The sequence below is a fragment of the Ictidomys tridecemlineatus genome, chromosome 6 (genome assembly GCF_052094955.1).
Source record: "Ictidomys tridecemlineatus isolate mIctTri1 chromosome 6, mIctTri1.hap1, whole genome shotgun sequence".
NCBI lineage: Eukaryota > Metazoa > Chordata > Mammalia > Rodentia > Sciuridae > Ictidomys > Ictidomys tridecemlineatus.
Window position 1 is genome coordinate 162251148 of NC_135482.1, and position 20989 is coordinate 162272136.

Here is a 20989-nt window from a genome sequence, read left to right on the forward strand (position 1 = left end):
TCTGTCAAGCTTTTTTTCCCCCTAAAGGTGAGATAAGTAATGCCATACACTATTTGTACTCTGTGAGTTTCTGGTTGGTTCATCGAATATTGGAAACACAGTCCCGAGCTCAGGAAGAGCCTTGTTCCCAGAGCAGCGGCCTTGGCCCCAGCCCCTTCTCCAAGGCTGTGTGAAAAGGCTGCACAGATACCTACCTACCCACCCTCACCCCAGTTCTTGGATGTGAAGTAAGATCTCCACATTGTTCTGGGCATGGACATTGCTGGAGAGCTATGGGGCATTCATATAATGGTTCCAGGGGCCTCTTTCTCGTTCATTGTCACAGCAGCAGCAGCATAGAACTTTGAAGGAAGAGGTACTTTTTATTTTTCTCCAAGTTTCAAGATTTGGGGCACTTGAAGGAGCTACTGATGTGAGAGGAAGGATTCTCAAGTTCAGCACTTGGTACCAGGCCAGGGTCAGGACTGAGAAGGAATGGGGCAGGGAGCTAGAATTAGTGAGTTAGAAGAAAACTCGAGTGAGGGTGTAGCCAGAGCCAGGGCTGCATTCTCATAGCACTGGGGGCAGGGGAAGGCTTGGGAGGGCTGGGTAGGGTGGGCAGCATTTCAGATGGTCACCGAGCTTTTTGGCCCCCACCCTGGGTTCTTAGGTCTGGAGTGACATTAACTCATGCTGCAACTTAGGTGTTCAACATGCCTAGACCTCCACTTCTTCACAACATACTGAAGTCATGTTCCAGTTCCCAGAAAATAAGCTGCAATAAGCAAAACAAACATGGCCATCTTTGTTTATTATCAGGAAGTGTTGGCTAATTTCTACCAAAACACAGCTGAACTCCTTGCTGTGTATCCTAAAATAGTGATTTCTATTTTGGGATTGAAACAAATAGCTCAGTTTGATAGATGAGCATCTAACAGGAACGGGACCTGAATGGGGCTGGGATTGGACAGTGAAGGCAGAACTCTTCTGAGATGTGGCTCCTGGAGCCATGCTTTAGAGACCCTCTCTGGTCCTCATCTATCACCTTCCTGTCCCAAGTTGGCTGGAACTCTGCAGAGGTAGTATGGTCATTCTGTTTTTAATTTCTAGAGAAATTGTCACATTGTTTTCCATAATAGCTAGACCATTTTATGTTCCCACCAGCAGCACATAGGGTTTTAATTTCTTTTTTTTTTCTTTAGAGAGAGAGAGAGAGAGAATTTTAATATCTATTTTTTAGTTCTCGGTGGACATAACATCTTTGTATGTGGTGCTGAGGATGGAATCCGGGCTGCACGCATGCCAGGCGAGCGCGCTACCGCTTGAGCCACATCCCTGTGCTAATATTTGTTATTTTGCTATTTTGTTTGCTCTTAAATAGCCATCTTTAAAGTGGTATCTGATTGTGGTTTTGATTTGCATTTCCCCAGTGATTAGCAGTACTGAGCATCTTTTTATGTGTCTATTGGCTATATAGATACCATCTTTGGAAACCTGTCTGTTCAAGTACTTTGCCTGTTTTATTTTTTTTTAATTGTTTGAGTCTCTATATATTCTGGATATTATTCCCTTATCATGTGTGTGATTCGTTGTATCTTCTCCTGTTCTGAAGTTTGCCTTTTTACTGTGTTAGTGTCTTACAATGCTCAAAAATTTTTAGAGATCGAATTCAATTTGTCCATTTTTTTCTTTGTGAATTTTGTGTCACAATCAAATCATGGCTAAATCCAAAGTCTTAAAGCTTTCCCCTAGGTTTTCTTCTAAATTTTTATAGTTTTAGCTTTTATATTTAAGTCTTTTATCCATTCTGAGTTAATTTTTGTACATGGTGCCAGGTAAGCATCCAACTTTGTTCTGTTATATGCAGTTATACAGTTTTCTCAGCATCATTTGTTGAAAAGATTGCCCTTTCTAATTAGATGATCTTGACTCTCTTGTCAAAAGTCATTTGGCCAGGCTGGGGATGTTGCTCAGTTGGTGGAGTGTTTGCCTCACATGCACAAGGCCCTGAGTTCAATCTCCAGCACCACCAAAAAGAAAAAAAAAATCATTTGGTGCCCCATTCCATTTTATTGGTCTATGTATCTGTTTTGATTACTGTAATTTTTGTAGTAAGTTTTGAAATCTTCAAATGTGAGACTTCAAGATTTGCTATTCTTTTCCAAGATTATTTTAGCTACTCAGAGGTCACTTTAGATTTCATATCATTTAAATTTTTTTTTAGTTATACATGGACACAATATCTGTATTTTGTTTATTTATTTTTATGTGGTGCTTAGGATGGAACCCAGTGCCTCACATGTGAGAGGCAAGTACTCTGCCACCGAGCTACAACCCCAGCCTTCCATATGAATTTTAAGATTGATTTTGCTATTTCAGCAAAAGACATTATTGGGATTTTGACAGGAATTGCATTGAATCTGTCTATCGGTTTGTATACTATTGACATTTTGGCAGTATTTTAGTCTTTCAATCCATGAATATAGGGTGTCTTTCAGTGTATTTATGCCTTCCTTTAATTTCTTTCAGCAATGTTTTGTAGTTTTTAGCGTACAAGTCTTTCACCTTTTTTTAATATTTATTTTTTAGTTAATTGAACACAATACCTTTATTTACTTATTTTTATGTGGTGTTGATGATCAAACCCAGGACCTCGAACGTGATAGGCAAGTGCTCTACTGCTGAGCCACAACCCCAGCCCATGTCTTTCACCTTTTGGTTAAGTTAATTCCTAAGTATTATATTCTTTTTAATGCTTTGTAAATGGATTTTTTTTCTTAATTTTCTTTTTGGACTGGTCATTGTTGATGTATAGACATGTAACTGATTTTTGTGTATTGATTTTGTATTCTGCAAGTTTGCTTAATTTATTAAACAGCTTTGCATGTATGTTCTTGAAGTTTTTCTAGATAAAAGATGATATCTACAGAAATAATTTACTTATTTATTTCATTTTGGAAGCTTTTATATCATTTTATTGCCTAATATTACTGAAGTTTTCATTCCCAATTTTTCTGTGTGCGTGTGTGTGTGTGTGTGTGTGTGTGTGTGTGTGTGTGTGTGTTTGGGATTGTGTGTGCAGATGCATGCACACATGGGATACTGAACCCAGGACCTTGCACATGCCAGGCAAGCGCTCTTCTGCTGGACTACATCCCCAGTCCATTACTGCAGTTTTCTATCCAGGAAACAATAAGGGTTTGAAAAGGGATAGGGATGGTGAGAAATGGATGGATTTGTGACATACTTCTTAAGGCAGACAAATGGAGTTTATTAGATTGGAAGTGGGCTGTGGGAAAAAGAGAGGAATTAAGAATGGCTTCTAAGTTTATGGATGAATTAACTGGGTGAATCACATGATACCATTTGCTAGACAGGAAAGATGAGGGAAATGTAGGCTTGGGATAGGAAAAGAAAAATTTTAGCTAGGTGTAGTGGCTCGCACCTGTAATCCCAGCGGCTTGGGAGGCTGAAGCAGGAGGATCGTGAGTTCAAAGCCAGCTTCAGCAAAAGCGAGGTTCTAAACAACTCAATGAGACCCTGTCTGTAAATAAAATCCAAAATAGGGCTGGGGATGTGGCTCAGTGGTTGGGTGCCCCTGAGTTCAATCCCTGATAACCACTCCCCACAAAAAAAGGAAAATTTTTATTTAGGTCATATTAAATTTGGCCATGGTTGTGGATAAAGTAGCCAAAAAGCAAGAGAAGAGATTGGAAAGAGGGCAGAATTCAGATCTCTGCAGAAAACTCACATTTGGAGAATTGATAGAAAAAGAACCAGAAAGAAGAGGGAGACAGTTTCGATAAGATACTCCTGGTTAACTGTTCGAACCAGAAGGGAAGGAAGATGAGGACTGAGAAGACCTCGTACATGAGCAACAGGGGCATGATCCATCGGCTCCACAGAGAATTTTCAGCACAATAAGTAAGACCTCCCCTTGGGTGGAAGTGAGAAAGCGCGTGGGTGACGGGACTACTCCAAATAACGCCACAGAGCTGTCTGGATGCAGGAGGCAGTGTTGTGTCCCTCTTGTCATGGAAACAGAAACCGTTCAGAAAAACTAAAAGCCATTTAGAGCCCCCCTGATTCTAGTCCATCACATCCCCTGATCTCTTGTGAAAGATGCTGATTAAGAGAGAGAGAGAGTGGAGAGGAGAAAAGAGAGAGAGAAGGAGAGAGACAGGAGACAGCAGGGCAATCCCAGGGCTCTGTCTTTTAGAGGTAGTCCCTAACGGAAAGCCTTCCCCTCTTAAGAAAGAAGCCATTGCCAACACCCACACCAGCTTCCACAAAGCACAGATGACCCACTGAACAAAGTTCCTTCTTTTCTTGCTATTGGCTGACACTGCTCATCAAGCACAATCTGCTGTTTCACTTTTTTTCTTAAATGATCAAGCTGAATTACTTGGAGGAGAAAGGCAGGAGAAAGACAGAAGGCAAGGCACCGAGGACAGAGACCTGCAGGTGGGCATTTTTACTGTTGCTTTGTTAATTCATTGTTGAGAATTGTGCCTGGATTATCACTTCTTTTTTTCTTAATTTAAATGTTTTTTTTTCTACCATACATATGGTAGTTTAAAAAATATTGAGAAAGTATAAAAAAAAAGGAGAAGAGAACAAAAACCATCACCAAGATATAGCTTCTATTGGCATTTGGGGACTTATTTCCTTCTCTCTCTCTCTCTCTCTCTCTCTCTCTCTCTCTCTCTCTCTCTCTCTCTGTGTGTGTGTGTGTGTGTGTGTGTGTGTGTGTGTGTGTTTGGTGCATGGAGTTTGATTTTCATGTTGTACCCATACAATATGGATAAGTTTATGTTCATTTCTTTGATCACAGCTTTTGTTTTTATCCATATTGCTATGAATTCTTCATAATCATAATTTTAAATTGCTACATAAATTGCATTGAGATTTATTGTACTTTACCCACGCCTTCCTCTGTTTTTGGCCACACAGCATCTTCCCTATTCTACATAGATGGAATCATTTTATTCTAGAAGATATATATATTTTTCTCACTTGGAGTCTTGCTGTGGGGGGAGAGGAGGTTAGCTTTGAAGATGTGTATTTCAGTGGTTTTGCTCAGAGGCACTGTGAGTGGAAGGTGTGGGGATGTGAGTTTGCAGACTGTTCTCTGTGGGGCCGGCAGTGTTTCTCACCTCTGGCTGCACCTTCAGCCAGAATCACCTGAATTGGAGCAGATTAGAAAACCGCCCCCAGAAACTTAACCTTGGGGGATCAGTCTGTCCATCTGTAGATTTTTGTCTTCCAAAAAATTCTAAGGTGACTATAATCAGCAAAAGTTGACAGAGGTTATTTGAAATATTCTCCTGTCTTTGACACTTACCTGAAAGTAATATGTGTTAAAAGAAAAGGATGCAATTTCAGGCAAGCCATGCAAACCTGCCTCTCAATGCTACTTAAACCATGCAAAACATTAATTTGTGGGAACAGAAGACTTGTAGAAATTTCTCTCATTTGTCTCAGACACATCAACTCTTGAGACGAGCATCTACCTGAGAGTTTTAATTTGCTAATGCTTTAAGGAGAGGGATTTGTTTCTCCTGCTTGGGAAGTTCAAAGTTAGAGAATTTAAGACTCTAGAATGTTCAAAACAGATCAAAATTAAGCCCGGGCTCTGCTAGTACCTGCTGAGGCAGTAAGTCTTCCTGTCTTTTGCAACCTTCTCATTAAGCACAAGATGGACATTTAGTGATCAGCCAGTCATAGGAACACCTGAGGTAAAGCAAAGGCGGGTGAGACTGGGATGATAGGTGACAGGAGGTTTCTCAGGTTTTCCAGAAACACTTATCTTTTCTGGATCCCAAGTCCTCATAAAAAAAACTGGAAAGAATTTCTGATTTCTCTCCCCAGAAACAAAGGACAGACAACAGGCAGCTAAACTAAGTTGAAGCATTTGCTACTGCTTTCCTAGCCTACAGCAGGGGTGCCGTTTTTTTTTTTTTTTTATCCTAACTTAATTGATAACGTGTTAATCAAATTTCTTCTTGTTTTAATTACACAGAAGGGAATAGATGTTTAATATCTTCTTTGATGAACATAAACATTCATGTAATACTTTTCTGTTTAGAAACATGTTTACATACACCAGTTCTTTGGATCCATGAAATTGCCCTGGGTGCTAGAGGGCATTAATTCTTACTGTAAAGGTGGTAAATATGAAGCCCAGAGAACACAGGATCTTTCCCAAGGTGGAACCAGTACTGGTGCAGAGGGCACAGGGCTCCCTTCTTACAACTTGAATAACAGCTATTGTAAGAAGTTGATTAAATACACATTGTTTTGTCTATATAATTGGATAGCCTTCAGTCAATTAAATGATGACATTGTCACTTATTAGTTGGCCAAGAAAGACATGACATGACACAGTGACAAGGAAAAACCATAGCACAAAACAGCATTACAATATGTGCCCATTTTTGTTTAAACACAATTATGTATATTTGAAGAAAGATGAAAGGAAGTAAATTCACAAAATTTAGATGTATCTGGTTGGTGGTAAACTTTGTAATTTATTTCAACTTGTATTACCTTGATTTCTTTCTTTTTTTTTTCTTTTGTTTTCTTTTTTTACCATAAGCATGCACTGTGTGTATAATAAAAAATGTAAAGTAAATTAAGTAGAATTGTGTTTTTCCGGTTGGCTCTATTCCAAATGAAATGGTCTTTTACTTGGCCACTCGGAAGCCTCCCTGCTAATGTTCTGAGTGCTGTACATTCCTGATCACATTGTTGTGATGGTTAGCTAGCACTGAGCTCTTAGCACCACGTGTCAGGATCTAAGCAATCACTTTGCATCCATTTACTTCATTGATTCTCACTCAAATGCTCTCTCGGCCCATGACAGTTTTGAAATTCAGAAGGACAATGTAATAAGTGACCAAAAGGCAGAGCTGAGACTTGAACCCAGTTCCTTTTTAACTTAGAAGCACATGTTTTCATTCATTATACCGTCCGGCCCCCCATCTGCCTGGGGTCTAAGAGCAGCTCCTTTCAACATGAGTAACACCTATTTGGGAGGAAAGTGGGCGTTCCTACGCATTGCCATGTGTGAGGATCGCCTTGTTAGTACCTGTGTGCATTCCGGACTCAAGGGACCCTCCTGCTTTTCTAATTTGTCTTGCACAGCAAATATTGGAAGCACACTGTCCCCCAGAGCTAAGCCTGCAAGATAAAAGCCCCACAAGGGATTGTGCAATCACCCAGAGAACTCTGGCTAATGCAATGGCCAAGATGGATAATGCATAGAAAGGCAAGCCTCTTACTGTGGTTGCTGAGCTTTGCTAGAGAGGTTTTCACATCCCCTCAGAGCCCCCCTCCCCCCCGGCACATTTTGAATGCTTTACTCCAGGCTCTGACCACTTCCTTCTTTGTACTGGAGTTACTTCTGTGCAGTCCTCAACCCCCTACTGGACCATGTGTCTCTGCATAAAACCAGATACCCCCACACGGCAAGCCTCTCTCTTTCTCTTGCATGCACGTGCTCCAAATGCAGCACAACTGTTTTCAGCTGCTGTCCATGTTCCCTCCCATGGTTCTCTACTCACTCACTGTGAGAAACGGGAATGTGCAAATCATTTAATTCATCAGTGAATGGGGATTTTATTTACAGTTTATGATCATGTTAATGCCTTAATGTTCAATTAAAATTCTGTTTTGAATTTTATTAATCTGATTCTATTAGTTGGCCTTTGGGGAAAAGTGTAATCTTTGCTGATATCTAAAGCAAAACCTTTCTAATTGGATTGATGGCTTGGTGGCAGTACAGTCTGGCACCTTTGAAAAATAAGTCTGGTTATTAACTGAGGGGCTGATGACGAGGGTATACGCAGTAACTTGAAGACAAAGAATTCAAAACTGGATGGATCCTTAGGAAGAGCTGGGGCTAGACAGAGATTTCTGCATTGTTAATACAAACTCCAAAGTCCTGAAGGGAGAGAGACTTAAAGAAATGGAAGAAGTTGACCCCAAGAAGAACAAGGAGGGAGGAAGAGAGGAGGAAAGGCCAGGGGAGGGTAACCCATTTACTTTGGAAATTTAAAGATTTAACTAAACTGGAAGAATTTTTTAAAATTCTGTTCAAAATTATTTTATTCACTGTACATTATTAAAAGAAGTTTTTTAAAATTAGATCTTAAAAAATAGACTATTTCCCATCCAGACTCCTCTCATGAGCCTAGAGAGATGGCGTTTCACATTGTCTGCATCTCTGGTGCAGAAAACACAATGGTCTAAAGAGTTCTTGAAGACATCACAGGAACCCAGGGCCTCACACATGCGGGGTGACAGCTCTACTACTGAGCTATGTCCCCAACTCCTTGCAGAGTCTTTACAGCAAGTTGGTTTCTTTTTGAGTCTTGCCTTAACAATTCTGCTCTCTAGTAAACTCTCCAAGAGGTTTGAAGGCGGCTCCCCTTTTTACTTGTAACAGGCACAAAACCCTACTGGGAATTTGTTGGCACAGAATCAGAAAGACAATTTGCTCTCCTCCAGATATAAATAGCGTCACTTCTTTCAGAATTGAGAACATAGTACCATTTGGTTGCCCCCTGCCCACATGCCATTGACCCTGTCTTTGTTCCTAGATCTTAGAATTGAATTTCAGGGACAGAAAGTTTGTAAGGAAAAAATACACCAATAGCATTTCATTACCCAAAACCAAGGGGTGGGTGGATTTTATTTTTCCTCCCAGAAAATGTTCACTGTGAGACCTACATGAGAGGGTTGAATAATATTTCATTGGCTCACTCGGTGGTGATTTATCTGAACACCCTTATGTGCTGCACACCTTGCTAAGGCTAATAGCAGTAGACAAGAGGCACTTCTTGCCTGCAGTGGGTGAACGTTCTGGTGGTAGGGATGACAGGAGGCCACTGATGTACCCTGGGAGAGATACTGGGGAGAAACCCAAGGAGCTGCAGCCAGTCAAGACCTGGAGGAGTCAAAGAAGGCTTTTTCTGGAAGTGTTATTTAGAAAGAAACTTGAGATTGGGTAAAGGATAGCCAGGGGCTGAGCTGGAGCTCAAAGTATGTAGGCAAAAGAGACCCCCCCACACGGCAAGCCTCTCTCTTTCTTTTGCATGTGCGGGCTCCAAATGCAGCACAACTGTTTTCAGCTGCTGTCCATGTTCCCTCCCATGGTTCTCTACTCACTCTGAGAGATTAATTACTTGCTGATGATCAGGCAAGTAGCAAACAGTTGGTTTGGAGAGAAGAGAAAAAAAGTGAGTTAGGATTTCAGTCCTGTGAGATTTATTCTAAAGCTTTTGCATATTACAATATCTCTATATAGTTTTAGTAAGCACAGATGATGTTTAACAAAATACCTTTGTAAACAATTCCTCTGCTCTAAGAAATTAATCTAATAGTGAAATATAAAAGGCCTAGGTGGGAGAGAAGAGAAAAAAAAGTGAGTTTTACTTTGAAAAGGGGCCTTTGGGCAGTCCCCGAGTCATGTCATTTAGGCACTGTGGTTAAGGACAGGGAGGGTCCTGATGTTGACCAACCCCTAGAAGTTTATTGGAATAAGTTTTATATGAGTCAGTGTTGTGTTGCTGCGATGCAGTACCAGGATCAACCAAATTTATGAAGAAAAAAGATTTATTTATTGAGTTAATACTTTTTGAAGTTTAAAGTCGCAGATTAGACCACCCTATTGGATTGGTCTCTGGTGAAGGCCATGGATGGCAGCATATCATGGTGGGAGCATGTATCAGAGTAAGCTGTCATGTCACTTCTCTAACAGAGCAAAGAGAGAGAGAGAGAGGGAGAGAGAGAGACAGAGAAAGAGAGAGAGAGAGAGAGATCGAACACGAGTGTGAGCACCTGGAGTCCCACAATCTCTTTCAAGGACATGTTCCTAGTGATCTAAGGACTAGACTCCACCTCTCAAAAGTCCACAGCACTCCCAACACAGCCACCCTGCAAAACAAGACTTCAATTACAATAGAAATTAGGGGAACGCTCAAATTAAATAATTAAATAATACCCAACCATAATAGCTTCCGAGATAGCACTTGCTCATCTTTCTTCTGTCTTGAAATCAGAACACTTGGGAATCTGAGGCTCAGATGCAGAACAAATATGTGGCCTTACTTAGGTTATTGGGTTAATAACAGACATCTCCAACCTTCCTTGCTCAGATTTTTTTTTTTAAAGGAAGTCATATCTCCAAGGAGCTCACAGCTCTCCATGTGTGTTTTCTTTGTATTGATTTGTGCTTGTTTATCATGGTGGCTGAATATGGATGAAGATGGGAGAAAAGTTAGCATTTGAAAAATAATGGAGAGAGAACAAGGAATTAACAAAGCAGAGGTGGGATGAAGGATGTCAGAGGTACTGCCAGGCATTGTGTTCTGAGGCATCATAAGCCTCATCACGTGTTTGGATGCTGGCCTTCTGTCAGGCTTCAGCTTCTGAGACAGCCCTTGGGGCCAGTTGTTCTGGGGACCAGTTATATTAAGGGAGCATTGTCCCTTAATATAACACAAGAAGAAGTGAAGTTGTGAAATACTCCAGTGTTGCCAGTTCTCTTCAAATCTGTCTATGATTCTTAGGCATCTTTTTGCACAGGAAAATTCTCAAGAAAGGAACTTCAGTGGAGAATGTGCAAACTGACCAATCAGAACAAAGGAGGGGAAATGTTTGTCAGCAAAAGATATAAAAAAGGCAGCTATTGTTAAACTATCATCCAAACTAGGCATTGTGGCAGCTTTGACAATATATGTCTTCTTGGGTGTCTCTTCTTCCATCTGTCCAGGTACACTATATTTATGGTGGCGGATGTCATTTTAGCACACATTTCTGTGGTCTGGGCAAAGTTCTTCTTTCAGTGGAAGAAGGCCGTAGCCAATGCATGGTGTGTGTCCAGCCCCACCCAGAAGCTGGGCCTAGCAAAGTTTTCAGAAGTCCCAGGGACCTCAGGCAGAACCCAGGCAAGGAAGGCTCTGGTGGCTCCCAGGAGTTCTCATGGGCCAGAGAAAGTGCTAGAAAGAGAAGGAAGCAGATATAAACTGAAGGGCACATGTGGATAAGTAAAGGGGAGAAATCACTGAAGTTGACAACTCAAGTACTATGATTTTTTAAAAAAGCATTCTATTTGGTAAACTATATCTTACAGCATGGTGTGTCTGTTCTTTAGAACTAAAATAGAAAACCACGATAATGAAATTCAGAAGTTATGTGTGTGTGTGTGTGTGTGTTCTAAACTTTCTCTGAACCTGTTGGAACTTAGGAGGAAGCTCAGACAGATCAACAATGGATTATCAACCTCCCACATTTCTGAACCCCCTGCCCCACCTCAACCCTGGGGGATTCCCAAGGAGGAATTTGAGGAGAGATGGTGAAGTAGGTATGGTAACATGGCATCCTCCACCATAATTAGATGAGGCAATGACAAGAAAGAAACTTCCCAGTGCATTTGGTGCCCCACAGGGATGCTGGCCTGTTGTGGCAATTGCTCACTAAAACTAGCCCATTCTTCCTGCCAGGATTTTCTTAGATCTTCCTCCAATGGCAAACAGAGACTACTCTTCAGGAGCTCAGCCTTGGAAATCTGTGCAATCCCATGAGTAACATGCCCAGATTTCTTTCCACTCAACACCCGGGCAAGTCAAGCCACAGTTTGGTTGGGATCCAAAAAAAGAGGGCCCTGTGAGCTCTAAGACTTCCAAATGTAGCATCTGAACTCCAGGAACTCTGAAGAGGAGGGCAAAAATGCAGCAAACTCTGCACAGGCCCCAGGGGCGAGACTCCAGTCTCCCTACAGGAGAGCAATGGAGTCCCTGGACCCTTCCTGAGAAGTTCCTGCCTACCTCAGAGCTGTCCAAAGTACAGAGAAAGTAAATTGGAGAAATCCTTCCCCTGGAGACTTCCAGAGCCATAAATGCTTATTTAATGGTCTGGTTTACAGTAGATCTGCCCACAAACCTTTTCCCAATGGGCCAAGGTGGTAACTTCAGAGTCATGCAATGTGTGAAAGCAAATTGCATTTAGCAAGCAAAGGGTCATTAGTGTGGTGGCCCATGAAGTGGCTTAAACTCCACGGCTCTTTGAGGTACTTTGGGGGTGACAGAGCAGAGGAAGAAATGGAGCAGCAAAATTCTCCAAGGTGCTGATTCCATGGAAACAGGGCCCTGAGTGGGTCACTCCTCTACCCGACGTACTCTGGGAGCCCAGAGACCAGCTCAGTTCCTCATTCAAAAGATGTTGCAATCTCAGTCTTGTTGTTTTTATCTGTATTTCTGTTTTGGTCTCCAAGAACTCAACTCATTTTAATTCTTTGAAAAAATTCTGAGAGCAGAATCTCATTTCTGCTAGGACCGAAACATCTCCATCCCAAACACCACATTTCTAACATGACATTTGGGGCCTGTTCTAGCTAAGTTCTGGGTTAGCAGCTCAGATTGCAAGAATAGATTTTCAATGATAGATTGAAAACAGATTTCTCTGTTTGGGGGACTACATTAACTCAGGACTCAGGGGTCTCCGGGGTTTTGAGAGACAAACGTGCTATGGAATTGTCCCCTCTGGAGGGTTGCATTCTCTCTGCATGACTTCAGGGAACTGGTTTGTGAGCCTTTGCAATAACAATGGCTGAAACTTATTGTGGAGCTTTTTCCAGTGCTCTCTATGGCCCAGGTGCTGGCCTGAGTGCTATTTATATACCATCTGAACGCATCCTTGCAACAATCAATCCTTTGAAGTAAGGACTAGCATCATCATTATCTCCATTTTACTGATTAGGAACTGAGGCACAGGGAGATAAAATTACCTGCCTACTTCATCAAATTAATCAAGAAAAGACCAGGATTCAGTTTCTGAGTTTGTGGTTTTCCCTGTTTTTCTCCTACTGCTTCTGTGCAGCTGAGAGCAAGCGCTGTCATGCCTTCCACAATGATTGTTGTCATTAAATGATCCCCCAGCCCTTGCTTTTATGTGAGAAAGTTTTGCCTCCTGAATACTTTTCCTAAGTCCCTAATTTGAGCTTAATAATAATAGTTACCATCATGGTATGCCCCCTGGGTGTGAGAGCCACATTATGCCACTTACAGATGAGGAAACTGAGGCTCAGAGAAGACAAATCACTTGGCCAAGACTTTATGGCTAGTAAGTGGCAGGTTTGACTCTCACTTTCCACCAACTTTCTCTTCTGAACATTTCTATGAACTATGAAAAGAAATGTTCTATTTGTGAATCCACAGTATACAGTCTCTCTGGGAGCTAAAATCCAAGTTATGCTCTAAAGTTTTTGGATAAAATGAAAAGCATGATTGTGGGGAGAGTTGTGGATTGCAGGGTGGATGATTAAAACAGAATCCTCCTACTGTGGAGAATTCAAACCCACAACAATAGAATGGTTAGAGTTAAGCCTGTGAGACTCTACTTGAAGGATTATAAGATTGGCCATTATCACACTGGGATTTATGACATCTCAGCCTAAATATTCATTCTGTAAGTTCCAATGATTTTCACAATGAAAACCAAGGGAATCTCACTCAAAGTGGGAGAGTTTTGTCTGTCATTAAATTGTGTGCAACATTTTATATAGAATTTATGAGTAAAAAAAAAAATACTGTGCGAAACTTGTTTTCTATGTTTAATAATATAAAATGATCCTCTTAAAGCTGAGGAAAGATGTTTAATTTTTTTTTTTAATATCCACAGATAACAACTTGTAATGAGCTCTTCTGAGCCTTCAATGAAAAACAAATTGGCAAGTCCAAAGTCACCAATAGATGGTACTTGGGAAGTCCTGCATGCAGTCTTTATTTTATGGGGATCACCATAAGTCAGCTTGTGTGTTTTGTAATGAGTTACTAAATGCAGGGAGCAGGAAGATGGATGTCGTCAGTGGGTGCCTGGCATCTGAAAAGGGATAGGATCTTCCTTATGGATGATTTCTAAGGCCAATTGTATATAACTTAGGTTAAAAAAAAAAGTCAAAATTCAATTAAATAATTCGGAGTGACTTTTTAAAAAATAATTTTTAGTTGTAGATGGACACAATACCTTTATTTATTTATTTATCTTTTTATGTGGTGCTGAGGATAGAACCTAGTGCCTTTCCCATGCTAGGGGGGTGCTCTACCACTGAGCCACAACCCCAGCCCTCTGAGTGACTTTTGTTCTTTAAAGCTGCTATCATGTTTTTATACCTCCAAATTTCATACTTGCTTAGTGAAAAGTTATCCAAATTTCATAACCTTGCTTTCGTGGCCTACCTGGATAATTTGTTTTTGGGTTTTGATATGATTTCTTATTGTATTATGACATTGGAATCTGGCTAACTGGAAATGTCACATTGATCTTTTTGCCCCCCCCAAAACATTTTCCTTCTTATTCCCATTATAGCTTGGTTTCATTTTCCTCATCCCAAATGTCCTCACTCTTCTGATTTTCATATCTCTAGGTACCAGCCTTTTCTACAAAGATCTATTTTATTTTTATTAATACCAATATTCAAGACATCATGGACTTTAAATTCATTTTTTTAAATATTTACTAAAGTCATTTTGATCTGCCATTCGTACCTTCTCACTTCACCAACTTCCCTCAGATATGTGCTTGGTAGGGAAGGGTATGCAAAATCAGTAAGAGATTGTCCCTTCCTGTCATAAATCTGATAATCTATAGAGGGCAACGTGATGTATTATCTGCCTAACACTATCTACCAAAGCAGTGAAGAACTACTCCTAGGCTGCAGTAGTTTGTTTATAAGTGCGGTAAGAACATTTTAAAAAGTGGGGCCTGCGGGATGTGTCAGTTGGGGAAAGTGAAGCACAGAAAGCAATATCGATGTTGAAGATTTGGCCTAGCTAGAGTTAAGTTCTTGGCAGGTTGGGGAAAGGGGAGATGGGGAGGAGAGGCAGGCCAGAGACTGAAGAGAGCGTCCTGAAAGGCACAGGCATGTGGATGAAGCGCAAATCCAGGTCTGAGCTGCCTGGTCTTGCGGAGCAGTGGAACAATGACAATAAAGCCAGCTCCTGGTTTCCAAAGCGCTTTCACTTGCATCATTACCATCTGTTCCTCTTGGAGCCCTCTTCAGATATGGGATCCGCCAAGTAACTCCACATCATGAATGGGAAGTTATACTCCATGGATGTATAAATATGTCAAAATACATTCTAATGTTGTGTGTAACTAAAAAGAACAACAATAACAATAACAACAAATATACGGGGTCAGGGTCTTCACTGTCCCCATTTACAGATAAGCTTCCCCAAAGTGTCTATCCAAGGCTACTCAGTTAGAAAATGGTGGAATAGGACCCAGACCTCTGTTCTCCTTCTGCCAATCTGTCACCTTGTTGTGCAATTTCCAGGTGTTTGGTGCTGACTCTCGTTTGTGAGAATACACTGGAGCCCAGTGGTAGGAACCCTTATCTTTTTGGTTGATGAATTTGCATTTGGTCTGATAGGCAATTATAGGTGGTTCACAGTGAAGTGAAAATGTCATTTTAATGAGTTAAATCTAGCAATCATTACAGGTCAGGAGACGCTTTTAGTTTCTAGGCATCAGCTCTCATAGACTGAGGTTAGGATGGTGATATTATTCTTGTAAATGAAGGTTGGAATTTGAAGCTATAATTCTGCCAAATTGATTAGATGTGAGCAAGAAGAATTAAAGAAAATGTCCTAATAATGGTTACTGTCTGAGCAGGATCTATTTGAAAAGAAGGATAAGTTCAGTCAGCGTTTGTGGCAGAGGCAGAAGCTCCAAGTGAGACTATGTTGTAGGTAGAAGTGTGAGAATATAGCTCAGGTTAGAATTCAGGAAAAGCCCCTTAAATTCTCCTGGCCTCAGCCTTTTATCTTTATTTGTGAAACTGAGATAATAATGCCAACTCAGTCTATCTCAAAAGATTGCCAAGCAGAGCAAATGAGATAACTTTAAAATTCTTTGGAAGTATAAAGTGAAAACAGGAGTTATCAAAGGGGACATCTGGGAGTCAGAGAGATGGGGTGGCAAAGTCCCCAGGGTGGATAAATCCTTGACAGTGATGGCTTTAGCTGCTGATGGTGCACTGACTACCTGCCTGTTGGTCACTTAGTAACCATCTCTGCTCTCAGTTGACACTCTTGCTCTGTCAGGAAATGGAAAGCATAAAGCTTCAGAAATCAGAGGAGCGGAGGTCTTGAAGATGTGAGGACCCAATTCTATGGCATGACTAGACAGGAAATAAGAGAAATGACTAGAGAGCTGGTTATTGGGCAGGAACTAATGATTTTATCTAAGTCACTTGAGATTCAGAGGAGGGCCTCACTGAGGAGAAAGGGATGCGACAGGGCAGACATATTGTGTAGATTAGGAAGAGGAACATGGGAAAGAAATATCAACAGAAAGCACAAAATTGAGGGAGTTTAGGTGTAAAAGGACAAGAAGAAATGGGTCAGAATTTCAGCAGGTAAAACAGTTAGGTAAGAGGGGAAGAAACTAACATTTGGTTGACCTCTTGCTATGCAAAGCTTCATTTGAAGCCCCAAACAATCCTAAAGGACTAGCTTTGTTAGTCTTATTTTAAGATGAAGATGCTAAAGGTCAACTAGAAAGAGAGGGTTGGGAGTCAAACCAGGACTACTGGATCTCAAGTAGAGTGTGCAGTAGTACCCCCTTCAGTGGTCTCAAGCAATTATAATTCAAAAGTAGAAAATTCCAGAAATAATAAATTCTAAATTTCATGCCAATAGAAATAGCATGGTGAAATTTCATGTTGTCCCACTCCATCCTGTATATAGTTCATGAATCATACCTTTGTCCAGAGTATCCACATTGTATACTGTACCTGCCCGTTAATCACTTAGTAGCCATCTCTGCTCTCAGTTGACAATCTTGTTTTGTAATGCTTCTGTTCAAAAAATCCTTGCTTCACTTAGTAATGGCGCCAAAGCACAAGAGTAGTGAAGGATGCAAAGGAGGCACCAGAGCATAAAACACAGAAAGACAGGGGTGGGGTTGTAGCTCAGTGGTAGAGCACTTGCCTAGCACATGTGAGGCACTGGGTTTGATCCTCAGCACCACATAAAAATAAATAAATACAACTAAAAAAAAAAAGACATAGTAAGACAGATGAACTGATACTAAGCAACATGTCTTTTGCAGCAGCCACAGGACTCTCCCCTCATCCTTTCCCCTCACTGTGGGTGCTTTCTCAACTGCTGCTCCTTTATCAGCTTCCTGTGACTGGGTTGCACCTTCCCCTCTGATAACCTTGTTGCTAAATCCTCTGGTGATCCCTATCGATCACTTGGTCACTTACTTCTTACAGCAGCCATCCTCTGGCCCCTGTGGCAGCACGCTCTTGATTCACCTCTTATCATTTGGCCAGTCTTTCCCATCATCCTTACAGCCTTTGTTTCTCTCTACCTGTCCCTTCATTGCTGACGTTCCCCAAGGTCCTGTTCTTGACCCTCTTTCCTTCTGTGTTTCCATAGCCCTACACAGGTTCTTTCTCTCTTCTGAATTCAGCTTCTACCTAGTGCTGATGTTCCCTAAATCCACAGGCTCACGGAGCTCCTCCCCTGCTCTAGGCTGCAATGGGACACTTCCACTTGTCTATTACAGAAAACCTTCAAATTCAGAAGTTCCCAAATGGAACTTCTCATTTCTTTTCCCAAATAGCATCTTTCATGACTTTTATTAATGAAAAGTCCCATCCTCCCCCCAAATATCCAAGAGGACCCTTAACTCCCCTTTGCCCTAGATTTCCACATCTAGCCCATCCACAGTGGGGTCAGCTGTTACTTCTCTATACCTTACAATCCGATTTGGGTTAATTCACACCATCTGCCCTGGACCATCACAAGGACACCCCTACTCATCTCTCTTCATGCAGTCTTGCCTCCCCCAGACTTTCCTCCATCTACTTCCAGGATCAGCTATTTAAAGCACAGATCTTCTCTCCAGATTTTGGGGGCTCTCATTGCCCTCAGGATAAACCCAAACTCCTTAGTATGGACACAGGCCCCTCTTGGACCATTCTCTACCTTGCCTTCTTTGCCTGCTTCTCTAGACTATATTGTATTCTACATACTTCCCAAATCTGCCATGGGCTCTGGGCTATGGATCTGCATATGTCTTGTTTCTTTGCTTGGAATCCTTGAACCTCTTTCCTTGGAACCTCAAGGAAACTCTTCTTTATCCCCCCAGGATGGCTGCCTCCTTCCCTATGCACTCTCACCCCCTCTACATCTCTTTCTCGTGGTCCTTCTCATTTCGACCTTTGTCTTTTAACCTGTCCAAGTCATTCACCACGATGGAAGTTTCTATAGGTTAGAGATGGTGTTTTCTTCACTGTCATGTGCACAGAGCCCAGAATCTGCAGCTCCATGAGACACACTTGGTGTTGTGGCTCAGAGCTTACAGCTGGGTTCAAGCCCCATCCCATGACCAACATATCAACTCCGATATGATAGCATCAGAACACCTAGAGCAGTTATCAAATAAGAGTACCAAGGGCTATTTGAGGATTAATTGAATTCATTCACACAAGGAGCTTGGCAGAATGTCTGGTTAGAAAGAACACAATACGGCTCCTCATTGCTCTTGTTGAATGACAAGTATCTGTGGCTGGAGGTGGGGGTGGGCTGATGGAGAAAGTGCACTTCCCAGAGCCCTTGGGCAGGGAGACTGAGCAGTTTGAAGTGGGGAGCAGTGCTAAGGGCTGATACAACCAGGCAGCCAAGGGTCCTGATGTCAGTTCACTGGGAGGATTTTCAGTGTGGAAGTTAGTAGTCTCAGAGACAGTGGTCAAGAGGTCAAAATATCCAGGAGGACCCTTAACTCCCCTTTTCCCTAGATTTCTACATTTAGCCCATCCAGTACTCAGAATAGCACTTAATAGCAACTAAGAGGCTTCTAGCATGGGAAATATACCCTCTGACAGGTTAGATGCTGCTGTCCTCTTGCTCAGGGCCACTCTACACAAAATCACATCAATAGTTTCTTATAAAGACAATGCACACTGCACCAACGTCCATTATCTGCTCTTTAGGAGATAATATACCAGGTCAGGGCAGCTGAGTGTCTAATTGCACCTTGCTTGCTACTGTTCTGAGTCAGTGTATTGCTGCTATATGTTTGTGTCTGAGCACTTTGGTCTTTTAGGGCTCTGTAGGCAGGACACAGTCTGTACGTAAGGACTGAAGGTGAACACACCTGGTGAATGCAAGGTGACTGTCCATAGTCAGGGAGGTCTCTGTGCCAATGTCTAACAAGCCCAGGAGAATATATCAAAGATATTTTTTCATAAATAAAAATAAAAATAATTCCTTTGCTATGACCAGGAAAATATGCAAAATATCATTGTAAGCTATTTATCCCCATCAGCTTTTAACTGGTCACTGAAAACCTGTGTGTGGGGTTTCTTCAGTACTCAAGTATGGAATCTCTACCTGCTACTGCTGATCCCTGTTTCTTCTTTGTTGTTCCACTATAGTAAAGCTGCAGGAGAGCAAGCCTTCACTCTTTTTTGATTCTGAGCCTCCTCTCAGTACTGGAAGCTGTGCCCATGCTCAATCCTGCCCCATTAAGGCAGTGGAAATTACATGACCCAATTATTTTCCAGTTTCCCTTGAATTTACCTCTTCATATATTTATTAGATTCCTCTTGCATACTTAATTGTCTGGTTGACTGATTTTTACAGTTACATCTAATAGGGAGGTTTTCTTCCTTTTTATTTTTAAGGGTTTTTTTTTTTGTTGTTGTTGTTGTTTGTTTGTTTTACTGCCTAGAGAATGGTTACGGTGTGACGTAGTCACATGTATTTTACATAGAATAGGAAAAAAAACCAATCAAAATATCTTAAAGGTTTCTCAAGAAAAAATGTGGAGCTACATGCAGTTTTGAATCTGGGCTGGCCCTATTTCTTTAGATGTCCTCTAACCACATGATATTTCCAGGAAGGGTGATTCTGTGTTTTCTCTCTTTAACTTTCCAGGAAATTAAGATGTTCCTGGTATCAAAACCCTCAGCCTCTTTGGTTATCCTCTCCCGCCGACAGGGGCTGCTTGGCAGCTGTCACCCCATCCCACCCGACCCAGGTAGGCCCCGTGAGGCCCAGCACCAACCCCAACCTCAAGCCAAGGAATCAAAACAGCTCTGGGACTCAGTGTTACCCTCCGTGTTGATCTGCTTCTGATCTGGTGCCTTGATTCTAAAATTAGGCTTTCCTCTCATGCCTGAGATTTGGTTCCCAACTCATTAGGGTATATGGCCCTCCGTCCCAGCATCCCTGGCCTGAGCCACCTCTGTGCCCAAGACTTTGCCTAACATGCTCCCTAGGACTCAGGGCCTGCTTGTACTGACCAGGCCTCCTCCCAGGGGAGGAGTCCAGGGCTGGGTCACTCTCCAGCTTCCCTTCTTACCTTCACCCAAGTCCTGCTGGACTTTAGACGGAGCAATGGTGTCTTCATGGTTAAAGACTTTGAAGCTTCGATTGCTTTCAAGTCTATTCTACTGTTCCAGACCCTTCTCAGCTTCTTAGATATAAACTTCTTATAGAAGCTTATACCTGGTTCCAACATCAAATTATTCTTTGGAAGGAACAGATCAGGGTCATGGAGTGATATTGTCTTGAGAGATTTTCATTATAAACATGTCAGAATAATCTGAGAGTAGTCAGTGTTCCCGTAGAGTGGGCCTTTTTAAGAGACACCAACAGGAGTTGTCTTTTTACACCTCATGTGAATGGGAGAGTTCATTTCATCTCCTCATCGATGGTGGCCAATGGGATGATAGAAGTTGAAGTCAGATCATCTCTACATTCATTCATGAGTCTGGAGCAGTGAGGGAGCAATTGCCCTGTGCCAAGTACCCTACGTGGCACATACACTGTCTCATATAACACTTATGGCCACTCTATGAGATGGAGTGAATCATGTCCCACCAAATGATATGTTCAAGTCCTAACCTCAGGTGCCTATGAATGTGACTTTATTTGGAAACAGATTCTTGGCAGATGTAAGGTTAGGGTGAGGTCATACTGGGTGAGAT

General features: G+C 41.7%; 1 protein-coding gene across 1 annotated transcript in view; it reads left to right on the forward strand.

The window, feature by feature from the left end:
• The first annotated feature begins 921 nt into the window (after positions 1 to 921).
• Cysltr2 (cysteinyl leukotriene receptor 2) overlaps positions 922 to 20989 on the forward strand; it is a 38030-nt gene continuing 17962 nt past the window's right edge. The window contains exon 1 of the mRNA XM_040281533.2: positions 922 to 1058. Coding sequence (XP_040137467.2) covers positions 931 to 1058 — 128 coding nt within the window. The 5' untranslated portion in view covers positions 922 to 930. The remainder of the gene's footprint in view (positions 1059 to 20989) is intronic.